Below are 17,723 nucleotides of genomic sequence, written 5' to 3'. Positions count from 1 at the left end.
GACTAAAACAATACTAGTAAATATTTGGTTTTTAAAATATTTGGTCCCAGTTGTACTAAAAATGGATGCACCTACAATGCATGTCACTGGATGTTTGATTCTAACTCCGGTTCCAATGGAAATGTACCAATCAAAGAAAATCTCATATATATATATATAATAGAGAGACTTTTGTTCAAAATAAAAATATATATATATACAGAATAGAGAGACTAAGCTATATTTGGAAGAGATGCGAAGACCTTGTTTAAAAAACTTCCATGAGTAGTTTTACCAATTTTAAGAAATGCTCATAGTTACCTACTATATGGGTGATCCATTTTTGGATAAAATTTTTTTTTTATGGAAATGCCCAAAAATTTTACCCACACTACAATGAAGACGATCGCCTTAAAACAATTCTAATATCCCCGAGTTTGAAAGGTTTTTTATAGCTAACTTCTTATGATTGTTGATAATGTGTGGAGTTGCTAAAAAGGTTTAATTTGCTTTGTCTTTGACGCCACAACTGCTCATTCGACTTTCACGTTAGCATGATCAACTCTTTAAGTTCTTTAAGGTAGTTGATAGAAAAAATGTGTTGGCTTCTCCTCCTCAAAAACTTGGTCTGTCCTGCGACCAAAGCAATTGAAGTTGATTGGTCAAAGTCTATATGGTTTAAGGGAGCGACTCCAAGGAATGCATTTAACATGTGGATTGCCAACCTTGATCGTCTCCCCAGAAAAACAAGGATGGCGGGGTGGGGGATGAACATTGATACTCAATGCAATCTATGTTTATCATCTCAGGAAACCAGGGATCATCTGCTGCTTACCTGCGATTATGCATTGTTCATCTGGAATGGAGTTAGCGCTCGGCTCCATTTGCCTCCGATCACCTTCCACGCCCACATACAAAGGAAATTTTATGTTACTTATCCTAATTTTTTGTTAATATAATATTTTATTCAATTGAATTCTACACCCTTTTTAGTAAACTAACATGTAATTTTACTGGGTCAAAGCATTTTCTGAATTACCAAAATATAAAACATTAAAAACCTATTTTATTATGGTACATAATTTATTAACATATTGAAATATAAGGTCTATTTTATCATATATATATATCTCACATCACATAAGTTCTTAAACATCTGAAACGAAAAGAGATGGTAGCATCCTTCTAAAGAAATCATTTATTATTTTCTATTGTGGTTTTACTTTTTTTTTTGTCTCATATATACAAAAAATTGTATGATGATTTCAAAAGCTGAGATGAAGTTCATCTCCACCAAGGAAAATAATATTTTTTCACTCTGTTTTGAGGTTGATGTGGCAAAGAAAACAAAGAAAAGTAAAACCACAATAGAAAATAATAAACAATTTCTTTTGACGGATGCTACCATCTTTTTCGTTTCAGATGTTTAAGAAATTATGTGATGTGAGATCTATATAGGAAAAAATAGATTTTATATTTCAGTATGTTAATAGATTATGTACAATAAAATAGATTATATTTCAGTATGTTAATAGATTATGTTAATAAAATAGTTTTACAATGTTTTATATTTTGGTAATTCAGAAAATGCTTTTGACCCAATAAATTTATATGTTAGTTGTCTTAAAAGGTTATAGAATTCAATTGAATAATAATATTATATTAACAAAAATTTAGGATAAATAACATAAAAATTGATGGAACTACTCATGGAAGTTTTTTAAACAAGGTCTTCGCATCTCTTCCAAATATTTTGATAACTTAGTCTCTCTATTCTCTATATATGAGATTTTCTTTGATTGGTATATTTCCATTTGAACCGGAGTTAGAATCAAACATAAAGTGACATGCATTGTAGCCACATCAACCTCAAAACAAAGTGAAGAAATTTTTTATGTTATTTATCCTAAATTTTTGTTAATATAATATTATTATTCAATTGAATTCTACAACCTTTTAAGACAACTAACATATAATTTTATTCGGTCAAAAGCATTTTCTGAATTACCAAAATATAAAATATTGTAAAATTATTTTATTATGGTACATATTCTATTAACATACTAAAATATAAAATCTGTTTTTTCCTATATAGATCTCACGTCACATAATTTCTTAAACATCTGAAACGAAAAAGATGGTAGCATCCGTCAAAAGAAATTATTTACTGTTTTCTATTGTGGTTTTACTTTTCTTTGTCTTATCATATACAAAAAAATGTATGATGAATACAAAAGCTGAAATGGAGTTCATCTGCACACAAAAAAAAAGCTTTCTTCCCTTTGTTTTGAGGTTCTAAAATCAACCTCAGAAATTCCGACATTTGATCTTTTTGATATTACCAAAACTTTTATCAGTTACCAATTTCGATATATATCAAATACGCGAAAAAAATTAATGTTGTTTGCGGATAATGCGATTGATTTTCGTTCTCATAATATATATTATGACAATGCTCTTTCTGATAATCTGATTTCTTTGAAAGATTATCAGCCAAAGACTATGGCTGCATACAAAATTATGACAATGCTCTTTCTGATAATCTGATTTCTTTGAAAGATTTAGCAGCCAAAGACTATGGCGGCTTAAACAATAGTGTCGGTGGTACAATAACAGGGATGAATGAGTGTAATGATGATTTGTCAACAATCAAACCAATACCAGAGTTCTTGATCATGAGGAATAATGTTGTTGGAAATATATCAAGTATTATTTTGGTGATTCTCGAATTTTTCTAAAGAAAAGATTAAGTAAAATGTAACCCATAATCGTGATAAATTAAAGTCAATATTGTTTGGTCTAGTGTTATTTTGACTCGTTAAAATATAAACATAAGTAGCATCGATGGTCGGATGGTGGAGACATGTAGAATTCCTCTTTAAGTTTTTCTTGTGAGTACGTATTCTTGACATCCATCTGCCCAACTCCCAAAGTAAACTTTCGTGCCACTAAATGAGCCTTGTAGCATTCTATTTCTCCATTGCTCAAATATTTGATGGTGAACACCCGTTTTGAGCTTACCGCTCTTTTATCGGGAGGATGGTGTGATTCATCCCACATATGATTGCGGTCCATAGATCCAACCTCATCATCAAACGCATTCATCTATTCTTTAATTTCCTAAGCCTCTTCATAGCTTTGAAAGATGTGGTATTGTTAATTTTACCAAGAAATACTTGATGACTGGTAGGCTAAAGGGAGAGATAACAAAATGCTTGAATTGGATGAGCTACAGCTTGATTGTTGTTGTAGACTTGATATTATTTCCAATTGGAGGGATTACTACGACCCTGTGTGCTTCTTTGAAGAGGTTTTGGAGTAAGGTCTTGTCTAAGAGGTTGTGGACTAGGTTCTCTTTCCTCCATTTTCCCTTCCACATGAATCATAGACTCTTCTCCCACCTCTGATTTATCTTGATATATACACTGTCATACACATTCTTGAGAGTCTCTCATAGCTTGTTTGTGATTTCACAATAGGAGTAAGCCTAAAAAACGGGGTATTCAAGTGAGTTTTGGAGAGTATCGAGGACGGTTTGATTTTTGGAACTGTTTGGTTTTCTTTGCGAGTATAGTCTCCTCATCAGCTTCTTTGATGTTTCTTTTCCTCATGTTTGGTGGCTTCTTATGAAGCTTTAGAGGTTTCATCATGGCACCAAAGTTTACGGTTACACAGCTTGATTTTTATGGTTCTTGACCACATCAAATAGTTTTCTCCTTTGAAGACAATTAGAATCATAGAAATGTGAAGAGTGAAAATCAAATTAAGAGAATCATTACTCTAATACCCTGTTAAATTTGCAGAATGATATTTATGTAAATACTAAAATTAGGAGATTTAATCAAGAACAAGAAGAATAATATGAGAAAGACGTTGAATTGTCACGAATAAGTGTGGAGGAGGACAAGAGAAAGATTATTGTCTCTTTATCTTATCTTTACACCTACACCCCTATATATATATATATATAATGTACTTTCCTCAACTCCTGGTGCTGCCACGTCATCACTTCTACCCGTTTAATAAGGCCATTTTTTCGAAGCCCAATTTTAGGAGAGAACCAAGTTAGCGATTCCTATTTCTTTCTTTAATATTTATTGTAAAGCCCATTATGAGTCCATTTGTAATCCATGTTTAATATGCTCTTCGATTAAATCCCTTTACCAGCTAGCTATACTCCGCCGCCATTGATGTGCGATCTCAACCGTCCTTTCATATTTTTCTGTTCTGTTACGTCAAACGTCTCTCACCTTCATCATTCCTTTTTTACTCGCTTATCCTTTAAACCCTTTCAATATCTCCATCGGATCAGCTTCCTCTAAAACAGTAATTGAAGTCTTTTAATGCTCTCTCATTCAATTAAAGTCCTATATAATGTCTTCTTCTCCAACTTCATGCCTCTCACAATTTCCTGACTCTCTGAATTTCATCTTTACTTACATGGATTCCACTGTTGTTTCATTCGCAAATCTCAAAGCTGGCCGCGTACACCATAAGATCGTTGGGAGATTGCTTTGTCACTGGCCTGCCCGCAACGTCTAAAAAGGAGGCCAACTAATGGGAGTAGATTTCCTGCTAATTGATCAAAAGGTTGTTTCCAACTCAACTAGATTTTTCAATGACTCGATTATAATGTCTTTATCTAGTGTGAGGTTTTTTAAGAGTTGTGTCATCCAAGGATCCATCAATGTAACCCATCTTTCAAAATTTGAGGAGTCGCTCAGTGATGGGGCAATATATATTATGTCGGATTTTGAAGTCACCAGAAGCAACTCCTGTTTTAAACTAACTGATTTCCCTTTCTCAATATGTTTCATAGCAACCACTGTTTTTGATCAGTTCGACGAGTCTTTTGGGATTTTGCCGGAAGAGTTTTATAGGTTCCGGGGCTAGAGCAGTTGGTTTCTCTTGCCAACACCAATACAGATCTTCCAGGTGTGTCAATGTTTTAACTCTTTCAAAACTTTTATAATTAAACGCTCATGAGTTTGTTATCTTTTCAAAAAGAAATAGCCAATTTCTCGAAAGAAATGGACACGTTCGTTTGTTCTACATTAGTTTAAGGGTGTCTGTCTTCTACTTTTCTATATGATTTAGATTAACGTGGTTGTTATTTTATTCAATTATTAATTTATAGCATGATGGTTTTCTTTTGTTTCCTGTTTTTGTGACGCACACTAGATGTCATTGACCAAGTTTTTTCCACCAAAGCGTATCAGAATGGAATGACGCAAACCTTGGAGAGGATGTTAGTCCACTTATGTCTTGAAAGGTCTGTCCCTCACCTACTTCGATCTATTTCGTTCACTGCTAAATATCGCTCTTACAGTAACCCTCTTTATTGTTCGCAACACATGTATTCCATTATGAAAGCGGGGAGAAAGTGCACTAAGTGCTGCATGTGGGACAAAAATGGTGAAAAAGATGGCGTCCCTTACTTGCAATAAGTTCAAATGTGGATCAACTACTGCTATTGGAGATGTGAAGTAAGTTTATTAATTCATACAATTTATCGGACAGTTTAAAATATTGAAGGCTTACCATGTCAAAACTTGGAAGGTACCGTGTGGAAATAGTTGTCGACGATAGAATAACCAGCAGCGTTTTCGTAGTCTTTGATAAGGATATGGTGAAATTGACCAACATACATGCTTCAACACTATCTTCTCAAATGGTATGTCAGTTATCTACGAATCCCTTTAAATATTTTTACCACAATTAAACCTTGAATTCCAAAACTCCACAACCTATTTGTGTCTAACAGTTTCTCATTTTCGGTGAACTTAACTCAGACTGTGGAGCTCCAATCCCAAAAATAGTCTCTAACATTGTTGGGAAGAAATTTACATTCCAGCTTAAACTAACCAACTTTAATTTCACTCCTCACCATCAGTCATTTATTGTCTCACGTATTTATGAGACTGCTGAAGTGCCTCCTCTTCCAACCTTCCGTGTGGTATACTCAACAACACATCCATATCACTCTCTCAATGATTTCCAACATATCACTGTTTTCGTTAATTTTTACTACGTACATACGCAGGCAGAAGCTGAAAATATGGTTGATTTAGGTGTTAAAGCGTCTACAATAAGTCCATCTCAGCTACACCTCACAAGCACAACCTCTGCAGTAGATATAATAACAGTGGAAAATTTGATAGGTTCTGGAGATTTACCTGTGGAAAATTCATCTTCGACAGCTACGAACAAAAAACGGAAGAAACATAAATACAATTAGTCTAATTCCTTACGTTTGAATTTCCCGTTTGCTATTTTCAAAAAGAGCTTCCTTCATTTCACGACTTCTCTCACTTTAGCTTCTCATTAGAATGTTTAAGCATAAGTACATTACTGCTATTGTCTAAATCTTTTACAACTTCCCAGTGATTATGAAATTTCATGTTGTACCTTCGCATGTGAACTAAAGTTCTATTCGATTGATGCTATCATTTTGCCACACATTTAAACAACATAGGTCCCAAAAAATTGTTTGCCCAAAAAAAAAAAAAAAAAAGGTCTCAAAAAATTAAACTGTACCTGATGAATGTCGTGAATAAAACACCAGTTACAAATGCATGAACACAATACTTACACTCTCTCGATAGTCCACTTTGCCAAACAGTTAAAAAGACCGCCTGTTCCACACTCTTGCCTCTACCCTAAGCTGTATGTTTTTTAAAATGAGCTTCCAGCTGCAGCAAAGCTTATAGTAGCAGTGCTTATGCACTGCACTGCACACCATTTTCCATACGGAAACCATTATGCAAACATAGGCATTCGTACGCAATATGATTCATAAAAAGCATTGAATCTTAAAATGGCAATATGATTGATGTACAAATAAAAACCGCGGGTTGCCCATTCACATTTTAATTAAAACTGAAACTCCCCTCTACTGCCTGATCTACTCCACTAAATATAGACATTACATATTTATAACCACCCACAAAGACATTAGACAATCACAATAAGAGTAAATCTTGGGGCTGCTCTCTTCGATCTCTTCTACCATATTACAACCTAATTTCTAACATTACATCCCCTTTCCATTCTTTCAAGATTATAAATCAAGTGTAGACTATTACTAGAGCTGAAAACGATTGCAGACGATGAAACCTCTAGTAAGTGATGAAGGCAACAGTAAAGGAAAAGAGAAGCGCAGTAAAGGAAAAGAAAGTTTGAATTCAGAGAAAAGATTATCGAAGAAAAGTAAGATCTAACCTGCTCATCTGAATATGGTTATCACTCTGACATTTCACCATTACTTAACTACCCAACATTCTAATCTCACCAGTTCTTCTACATGCAAAGCTATGCCAACCATGGCTTTGTCAAAAATATTACAAAGTAGAACCTACACTTTTAAATCTGTCCACAAAATCACATACGAGAAAAAAGTAAATTTCACGACTCCAAATACAACTGGTTTCAACTAAGCTCTAGACAACACTCTTAGTTTCAATTTGCAATGTGCAGGTCTATGTACAAGTGCTCGACGATTACAACGTTCCATTATGTTAGTCAAACGCGCGACAAAAAAACCAAAAGGTACAGCGAAATATTTTTATTTCAATCGTTACTTTACCCCCATTTATGCGTGCTTTTCAAATTCATTTTAGACAACCCGAAATGCAAATATTGCAGATATTGTAAATTAGCTGTTTAGTTTTTTTCCGGCCCACAACCAATGTATGTAGTAATTGTTTAAGTTTTACCTTTTCTAACACTGGCAAAAACTTACTTATGAACCGTTGCAACATACAGCCACAAAAAACCCAGAGAAAGCCTCTTCCACCGGTATTATCACATGTCAATTTTGTAACGCCCTGCTCTGGATATCCAAAACAAGAAACCAAACAATATGTTGTCAACAACGACGCGTTAGATTACCTAAAGTACGTCCAACACCACCAGAACTTGAGAAACTGTACAACGAATCATCGGACTTTCGTCGTAACATCCGTGTACTCAACTCAATGATAGCGTTCACATCAACTGGTCGTAAAGTTGATCACACAAGGCCCCTATACTTACATAATCCATGGCCAAAATTACCATTCTATTGGGTCTCTGTTACTAGTGGATGGAAAGCAACCTTGTTTTCTACAACTTTACATTTTTTTACAAAAGGAATGAAATTAAAAATCGTATGCAGAAAATGAGAGGGTCAACAAACGGGAAACCAGTTGATCAAGAGATTGTTGGTATCTTGATCATGATGCTAGATAGAATCAACGAACTAGCAAAGGTTTTCAGAATAGCAAGGGATATATATGAAGATGGGGAATGTAGAGAATTCAATATCAGATTGGTCAACCAAGCAAAGAAAGGAAGACAATATGACTTACCTACTGCTGATGAGATAGCTGGTTTGATAGTTGGCGATTTCAATACAGCAACTTCTGTACGTGATGTTATCCTGCAATATAAGTCTTCTGAACTGCAAAGGATAAGTGATCTTCATCCTCTTTATATGAGTCTTTGGTACCCTTTACTGTTCCCTATGGTGAATCTGGATATCATGAGGAAATCACCTATCATTCATCCGCAAATAGCCGAGTAAAGAGGTCGTACATGACGATGAGAGAATACGATACTTACCAGATTCAGACACACTTATCTGAAGGGATGGCAATTACCAGAGGAGGAAGATTATTCCATCAGTAAATTGTTGATGCCTACACAGCGATGGAGCAAGAAAGACTTCGTTACATAGCTGTTAATCAAAAAAAATTAAGAGCTGATTTGTATAACAATGTTTACGATGCTGTTGAGAGAGGAGACCCTGATGCTAAACGGATTGGGAGAAGAATCATATTGCCATCAATTTTCACTACAGGCCCATAATATATGGTAGAGAAGTACCATGATGCAATGGCTATATGTAGATGGTTTGGAAATCATGACTTATTTATAACCTTCATAGCGAACCCTAATTGGCCAGAGTTAACAGAACATCTACAAACATATTCTACCGAAGGTTCAAACTCAAGGCCTGATCTGCAAACAAGAGTTTTCAAAAAAAAACTAGATGAGATGCTCACCGATTTTAACAATTGAGTTTTCTTCCCTGTTCGTGTAGCAGGTATTTTTTTTTCATAAATACCACACTTACATATATTTGACTTATGAAAACAAAGAAACCTAACTAAAGCTCAATTTTGAATTAAGTAGTGGTGTACACAATAGAGTTTCAAAAATGAGGCCTACCTCGTGCACACATCCTACTATGGCTAGATGGTAGAAGCAATAACCCAGACCCAGCTCTTATTGATAAATTCATTTCAGCTGAATTACCAGATAAGGAAACAGACATGGAAGGCTTTGAACTGATCCAACAGCATATGATTCATGGTCCTTGTGGTTTAGACAGACCGTATTCAACATGCATGGAAAATGGTCAATGCAGTAAGAAGTACCCACGACCCTTTGTGGACAACCCTACCATTAACCGCTCCAGGTACCTTGTCTACCAGCGGCATCACGATGACTCCAAATTTGTCTTCAAAGGTGTGACAAGGTTGGACAATCGCAATGTTTTACCCCACAACCTCAACTTGCTGAAAAAGTTTAAGGCACATATCAATGTGGAGTGGTGTTGTAAAACAAGCGCGGTAAAGTATCTATTCAAATATATAACTAAAGGTGTGGACAAAGCAAAGTTTGTGATTGTCAGACCAACTAAATGGGAAAAAGGCCTTGGACAAAGAAAAATACCAACCTGTCGATGAGATCTGTGAATACCTTGACTGTCGCTACGTCTCAGCATGTGAAGCAGTTTGGAGAATTTTTGCATTCCACATCCATTACCACAAACCAGCAGTTAACGCCTCCATATTCATCTTCAAGATCAACAGAGGCTGCTATTTGACCAGTTGCAACGTTTGGATAGCATTATTAGTAGAGAGGATGTAGAAAGACCATGCTCACTAAATGGATGACAACTAACAAGAGAGAGAAACACAATCAGTCTTCACTCACGGACAGTTATATGTTGCTCTTTCCCGTGTAACTTCAAATTCAGGGTTGAAAATTCTAGATGCAACATTAGAGAAGAATATACTAACTTTCCTTCAATAACAACAACTTTTCTTTTAAAACATCTGCTTCTACACGGGCAAGAATATACTAACTATGGTTTATATTTCTACACAGGACAATGGAGAGGAGCATAGCGATGAATCAAAAGACATTGCCACAATTTCCACATGCCTACCGAAGTGACAAAGACATTATCTAAAAAAAAAAATCTCTTAATGTTCATTAGAAATAATCAATATTTCCAGTATACACATGTTCAACCACGTTTGCTATTGTAAAAATTTGCAAAACAAAGTAAGAAAATATAAAGAAGACAACATAATGGTTTGAACGAACTTAAGTATCATATCAATGAAAACACTCATCCAAATAAAGTGAGCATACGACCCACTATGGAGAAAACAAATGCAGCAGAATATAAAAGAGATGATAATTACCAAACAAAACTTCAAGCGACCGACATTTGTAACCTACAAAGAATCAAAGATCAATTGCGGTTAAACTCCCCACCACCACCACTATCATGATAGTAATTGAAGGCCACTTACACCCAGAAATCAATTACATTCGTTTAATCAAACATCAAAAACAATGAAACGACAATGATTTGACAACTATATAACCTCTAAGCTGAGGAAAATCAATCCAGAAAGTTACACCAACAAAAACGAAACAAAAATGGCAGCCAAAAAATATATTCAGCATTAGAAAGCCTACCACAAGATCTTCTAGGCGACATAATCTCCAGGGTTGCAAAATCTGGCCGTCAAGATGTACGTCATTGCTTCTAAGTTTCTCATGAACATGCAATAGCCTGCGGAAAGAGTTTCCAAAAAACTCAATCTCAAACAACTGGCCATGAATCCATTAGCAACATACAGAATTACCAACAGCTAATGGAGAGTTGTCTACAAACCGGTAATGCAGAAGCCCATTACATCGAAGACGCGAAAGAGTATTTCTACCACAAAAACACAAGCACATGTTTATATCATCTCCTAGCCTTTGCTGAAGGTTTGTATGACAAAGGCATTTATCTATATGGGATTCTCATGTTGTGCAGGGGAGAAATAGATACAGGGAAACGCTATTTGGATAAGCTGGAATGGGCAAAATCAACAACAAGGTCTGATCGTTGTTAGACTAAGATCAAATTATCCCTCCAAGGGATCCATGTCATCAAGAAACCAATCTACTTCCAATCCATAAGAGACAACAAACCAAACAAGATATGCAAACTTAACGACATGGATACAAGGTGCAAGAAGTGCTAATACTACAAACAGATGAGGAAGTTTTTCAACCATCATTAACCAAAAAAAAAAACAAAGTCTCTGAACTACTTCCATTGTTTTCCAGTTCTACTCCTTTTTAAGTTGTTTTTTTCTTTTTAAGTTGTTTTTAAAAAAAATCTTCAATAAAGGACATGGGAAATTAAATATACACAAATTTAGGTATCATCCTCTATAGCAAAATACCACCGAAGCTAAAAAGAACATAGGTCAAAGTAGAGGAAGACCTGTAGAAATACTTACAAAACTGATGTAGTCAATTTTTTAAAAAGTATTAAAAAACAGAGTAAAGTACAACATTTTTTAAGTCACAACAATGTACTTTGAAAATGCAGGAAATGGTTTTCATAAACAAATTAAAGAATTAACCCAAAACATACGACTATCCTATGAAACAAAATCGAACTTAATAAACTTCTTGTCCCTTATAAAAAGTATATAACCGGGTTAGTTTTCAAAAAATAACAAGAACAACAATCAACCCATATTTTAGATACTTTTAAAGAAGGTCAATTTAAACAATTAGAAAGTTAAGAGCCCAAAATTTCAATACACAAAAAAAGATGGACCTCATCTTGGAACTTTTAATAAAAAAGCAAAACCACGGTGAAAAAACCCTGACCTAGAACCCAAATTTTGGGCCCACACCTATTAACATAAGGCTTCGACCTATAACCAAATCACTACGAAGACTTTAAATTTGGAAGGCCCCCGTTCAAATATGTAAAATTAGATACACTTTTAAAATTTCAATAACTAATACAAAAAATAGTTTACAAATAAGTATATTATAATTACCCAATTTCCCACGGCTCGGGTACAAACTTCACACTCAAATTCAAGTACACCATAGGAAAGTGTAAAGGAAAAATATATGACTAGGGTACTCCTCCTCCAGTTCAAACCCTACCATAAAGAATTGGCCATGGCGAGCGTTTGGGAGATGTCTCATGGTTCAAGCATGGTCGCCAGATTTTGACCCACTGATGGATGATATTGTCACAACCCCGGTATGGGTGAGGGTTTCCAACATCCCGTTCAATTTTTACCATCGGCAGATTCTCATGAGTTTTGCAAAGGGATTGAGAAAGCCAATTAAGGTGGACCTAACAACTTTGTACTTTGAAAGATGTCGGTTTGTTGGTATCTGCATGGAAGTAAATTTACGGAAACCGTTGAAAGGGATAATCATGATAAATGGGGGTCGCTATTTTGTGTCTTATGAGGGGTTGAAGAACATTTGTTCATCTTGTGGTCTGGTTGGGCATAATTGTCCTAAGCGGGTTCTCGAGAAACAAGTAGCGGTGGTCACAAGTGAAACAAGAGTGAATTTTTAGTGGTAGCACAGAAGGAAGATGGGTTCACACCAACTTGAAGGTCGGGAGGGAGAGCAAAATCACCACCAGCGGCGGTAATTTTTACGGTAGGCGGGTCGCCAGCGAGTTCGGATCAGACCAGAAAATATCTTTTGATCTCATCAGATCTCGGGAATATTGCAGTATCTAATAAGTTTGGTAAGTTGGTAGATGGAGACGCGAGATTGTTGGAAGCTAATAAAGAAAATGTCCCGATTTCAAATAAACATCATGATTCGAAGAGTGGGAATCAAGTTAAGGGGCGAATTGGTAATGAGTAGAGTTTGAAAAGTTTAGGGGGTGTCAAGGATGGCCAAGTTAATAAGAAAAGGGGGGGGGGGCATTACGGAAAGTAACAATGGGCCGAAGCCAAAACCTGTTACAAATAGGCCCATGAGGGGACTTGTCTATGGTCCAACACGGGGGGAAGTTGAATTGTCGGAGTCTGGGAAGCGTTTACAAGTTGAGGGTGCTCGTGTTGGTCATGCCGGCATTTTGTGTGATAGGATGGGGCAGATCGAGGGTGATCGTGATTCCCTATCTATGCAGGTGGCGAATGTTGATCGATCCATCAGGGGCTTTACCCTAGCACTTCCCACTTAATCCTAGCGGTGCCCTTCTTTTACGGTCGTCACTCTTATTTGTCAGCCGTGAGGAACAAAGAAATGCAAGGAGTAGAACCATTGGTCGTAGCCCCACAAATAGCTATGGATCTAGCCATTGTTGCTGATCCACCGGATGGGGTGGTGGGGGATGTTCGAGTTTAACAACTCACCCCGGTAATTCATAGTCTTTGTTCTATAATCATGATGAATTGCATATTTTGGAATTGTCGGGGGGGGGGGGGGGGGTGAATAAACCCAATTTTTGACGGTCCATTCGATATTTGTTAAAATGATTTAAACTTGATGTGTTAGCGTTGTTTGAGACTCACGCGAGTGGTGATAGGGCGCAACACATTTGTCAAGGACTTGGTTTTGATAATTGCTTCAGAGTTGAGGCTGTTAGGCAGAGTGGAGGACTTTGGCTTCTATGGAGGTCGAGATTATACAGTCGTATAACCAATATATTTATGCAACGGTGACAAAGGAGGCTGAGAAATATCATATTATTGTGGTGTATGCTGCTCCTTCGGTTAGCAGGAGAAGTGGATTGTGGAATGAGCTTGCAAGTGTGATGAGGAATATATCGGAGTCGGCGATTGTTGAATGTGACTTCAATACTATCTTGAGGTTGGATGAGCGTTCTGGTGGGAATGGGTGTTTGTCTGCAGATTCGCTTGAGTTTGGAGCTTGGATTAATATTTTATCTTTAATAGATATGGGGTTTAAGAGATCTAAGTTTACTTGGAAAAGAGGCCGTGAGGAGAGAAATTTTGTGGCAAAGAGACTTTATCGGGAGCTCTGTTGCGCAAATGGAAGGATGAAATGGCAGGAAGCTACAATAACTCATTTACCATGTTTAAAGCATGAAAGCTTTAAAGATCTTTTGGATGCCTCTTGGAAGAATGATATATCGACTCCAGAGGCTTTGAAGATTTTACAGATTAAACTTAAGCGGTGGAATGTGGATGTGTTTGGGGATGTACAACGTAAAAAGGATAAAATAGTGGAGGAGTTGCAGTGTATTCAGGACCGGTTAACTCTGTCTCAAACTGATGATTTATTGGAAAGGGAAGTGGTGTTGGCTAAAGATTTTGATGCGATAATGGAACAGGAGGAGTTGATTTGGTTCCAAAAGACGCAAGAGAAGTTAATAGCTTTGGGGGATCGGAATACACAATTTTTTCGCACATCTACTATCATTCGTAGAAGAAGAAATCGTATTGAGCTGTTAAAAGGAGCTGATGGTCGGTGCATATTGGACCCGCAGAGCTTGAGACGTTGGTTGTGTCGTATTTCAAACACTTGTATTCACCGGAGGATGTGGAATAGACGGTTAGCAAGTTGCCTGCGGAGGGTTTCATGTGTTTTTCAGAATCAGATATGCAGAGACTTAACATGCCATTTAGTGCACTGGACGTGGAAAGGTGTTTGAGGAGTATGGGGAAGTTTAAGGATCCTAGGCCGGATGGGTTTCAACCTATATTTTATCAGGAGTGTTGGGATACAGTTGGGGACTCTGTCATACGGTTTGTGCTAGAGTTCTTCGAAACAGGTGAGTTACCAGCGCATACGAATGATGCCTTGCTCGTTCTGATAACCAAAATGCCGAAACCAGAGACAGTTAAGCATTTTAGACCGATTAGTCTGTGCAATGTTCTATTCAAGACGATCACGAAGACTATGGTTATGTGACTCCAATATGTGATGCCTCTGTTGATAGGATCAGCGCAATCTAGCTTTATCCCTGGTCGCCTTAGTACTGACAATATTCTTATAGTACAAGAAGCAGTAAACTCTTTTAGAAGAAAGAAAGGCACCAAAGGATGGTTGTTGCTCAAACTCAACCTTAAAAAAACTTATGATAGAGTCCGCTGGAATTTTCTTGAGGACACATTACATGCAGCACAGTTACCAGAAGTGTGGATTGGGTGGATTATGAAGTGTGTAACAGGACCGTCAATGAGTGTGTTGCTGAATGGGGAACTTACAGAGGCGTTCCAACCTTCCCGTGGTCTTCTTCAGGAAGATCCTCTCTCACCGTACCTTTTTGTGTTGTGTCGTGAGAGATTATGTCACTAGCTAGATAGGTCTATTGTTTTGAAGGAGTGGAAACCAATCAGCTTATCAAGAGGGGGACCTAAGTTATCTCATCTATGTTTCGCAGACAATTTAATCTTATTTGCTGAATCCACAATAGCACATATACGAGTAATCAGGAGAGTACTGGAGACCTTTTGTGTGGCATCAAGATAGAAAGTAAGCTTGGAGAAATCCAAGATTTATTTTTCTGCAAATGTAAGTCGAGGTTTGGGGGTCCAGATAAGTGCAGAGAGTGGCATCCAACGTACAACTGATCTTGGGAAGTACTTGGGTATGCCTATCCTCCATAAATGGATGAATAAAGATACTTATGGAAGTGTTGTTGAGAGGGTGTCGACAAAACTATCAGGTTGGAAAGGCAAAGTTTTAAGTTTGGTGGGTCGTATCACATTGACTAAGTCTGTCCTTAGTTCGATTCCAATTCATTCAATGAGTTCCATTCTACTGCCAAAGTCTACTCTGAAACGTTTGGATCAACTCTCTAGAGGTTTCATCTGGGGTAGCACCGTGGAGAAAAAGAGACAACATCTAGTGTCTTGGAAAAAGGTGTGTTTGTCAAAGGAGGATGGTGGGTTGGGAATTAAGTCCCTAGAGGTGATGAACAAAGCATTGATTGCAAAAGTTGGGTGGAGAGTGATTCATGATACAACGAGCCTGTGGGCACGGGTGCTTAGGAGCAAATATAAAATTGGGGACTATAATGACACTTCCTGGACTCGAGTGAAAGGTACATGGTCCTCTACTTGGCGCAGTGTACGGACGGGCCTGAGAGACGTTTTATTGCCCGGTTTGAGGTGGATAGTGGGAGATGGAGGTTCCATAAGATTTTTGCAGGATTGGTGGATGGATGTGGGACCGTTGAGTAAAGTGGCTTTGAGAGACATACTAGCGGAATTAGTAGACCTGCGAGTGAAGGATCTCTGGATTGAGGGTTCTGGCTGGGACTTCACGCGTTTTGAGCAATTCATTTCACCTTTGGATAGGCTACGCATCTGGGCTATGGTAGTTGATTCGATTAATGGGGCAAGAGATAGAATTGCATGGGGTCCGAACCAGGATGGGAGGTTTATTGTTAAGTCTGCTTACTCTTTCTTAACTCAAACGGAGGATCCCAAAGTGAATATGGCGTGCTTTTTTGGGAGGATATGGAAGGCGTTGCTCCCTAAGCGGGTCTGAGTCTTTCTTTGGCTGGGTTGTAATCAGGTGGTTATGACAAATGCTGAGAGATTTCAGCGGCATTTGATTGATTCGGGGCTTTGTCAGGTGTGTAAGAGTGGGGAGGAAACAATTCTCCATGTGGTACGTGATTGTCCAGCGATGTCAGGTTTGTGGAGTAGGATTGTGGCACCAGAGCAACGTGATATGTTTTTTTGCCAAACGATGTTGGAGTGGCTTTATCTAAGGAGTACAGAACCAAGGTTTAATGTACCCTAGGCTACAATCTTTGGAATGGCGGTGTGGTGGGCTTGGAAATGGAGATGTGGTAATGTATTTAGGACGAATGGGAAGTGCAGGGATCGAGTTTGCAGAACCGAGCTGGAGAGAGGGTGGTACGTCAAATTGCATGGTCTCCTCTGCCAGACGACTGGGTGAAACTAAACTCTGATGGTGCTGAGGAAATCCTGGTTTGGCTGCAGCTGGGGGCGTCTTGCGGGATAAGGAGGGAGCTTGGATCTACGGTTCTGCCTTGAATATAGGAGTGTGCTCTGGTCCGATGGCGGAATTATGGGGTATCTACTATGGTCTGGCTATCGCTTGGGGGAGGAGAATAACTAGACTGGAGGTAGAGGTTGATTCGGCGCTGGTGGTTGGTTTTCATAAGACAGGGATTTGCGATTCTCATCCCTTGTCGTTCCTAGTACGGTTGTGCTATGACTTATTAACGAACGACTAGACAGTCCGGATTTCTAAAATGTATAGAGAAGCAAATCGAATTGCGGATGGTTTGGCTTCTTTTGCATTTTCTCAACCGTTAGGGTTGCAGTTGTTAGAGGTTTGTCCCTCTAGTGTTGAGTTTTTAGTTACTGAATATACTAATAGGGTTTTAGTCCCACGTCGGATTCGTGTGTAATCTGTTTATTTTTCTTTTAATAAAGTTAGGAGACCTTGGTCTCCTTGTTCACACCAAAAAAAAAAAAAAAAATTCAAGTACACCATTAAAACCCCATTACACCGTTACAGAAATTTGAAATGGCAGCTTGTCTAAAAAACCAGGGCAAACCTTCCGTCCAAAAAAACCCTTATTAATGGAGGACTCTTTAAACAAAGGTACACGGCATCTATATATACAGCAACCGTATACTGTATTCCAAAAGCTATAAGCGTAACACAAAAAAATCATCAAAATAACA

At 37.6% G+C, this 17,723-nt stretch overlaps 1 protein-coding gene and 1 pseudogene across 1 annotated transcript; both read left to right on the top strand.

The window, feature by feature from the left end:
• Nucleotides 1-8,137: 8,137 nt before the first annotated feature.
• LOC147936343 (uncharacterized) lies at nt 8,138-11,162 on the top strand (annotated as a pseudogene).
• Nucleotides 11,163-13,060: 1,898 nt separating this feature from the next.
• On the top strand, nt 13,061-17,266 carry LOC147936342 (uncharacterized). Its single transcript, XM_087468692.1, has 10 exons — nt 13,061-13,196; nt 13,316-13,422; nt 13,676-14,549; nt 14,645-14,824; nt 14,993-15,311; nt 15,393-15,480; nt 15,592-16,488; nt 16,576-16,696; nt 16,869-16,922; nt 17,010-17,266. Exons 1-10 carry the CDS (start codon nt 13,061-13,063, stop codon nt 17,264-17,266), a joined length of 3,033 nt encoding a protein of 1,010 aa, XP_087324818.1.
• The last annotated feature ends 457 nt before the right edge of the window (nt 17,267-17,723 follow it).

This window comes from Camelina sativa, chromosome 10, assembly GCF_030686135.1.
Source record: "Camelina sativa cultivar CO46 ecotype springtype chromosome 10, ASM3068613v1".
NCBI lineage: Eukaryota > Viridiplantae > Streptophyta > Magnoliopsida > Brassicales > Brassicaceae > Camelina > Camelina sativa.
The sequence above is the reverse complement of the archived record's forward strand: the minus strand, read 5'-3'. Positions and strand labels throughout refer to the sequence as shown.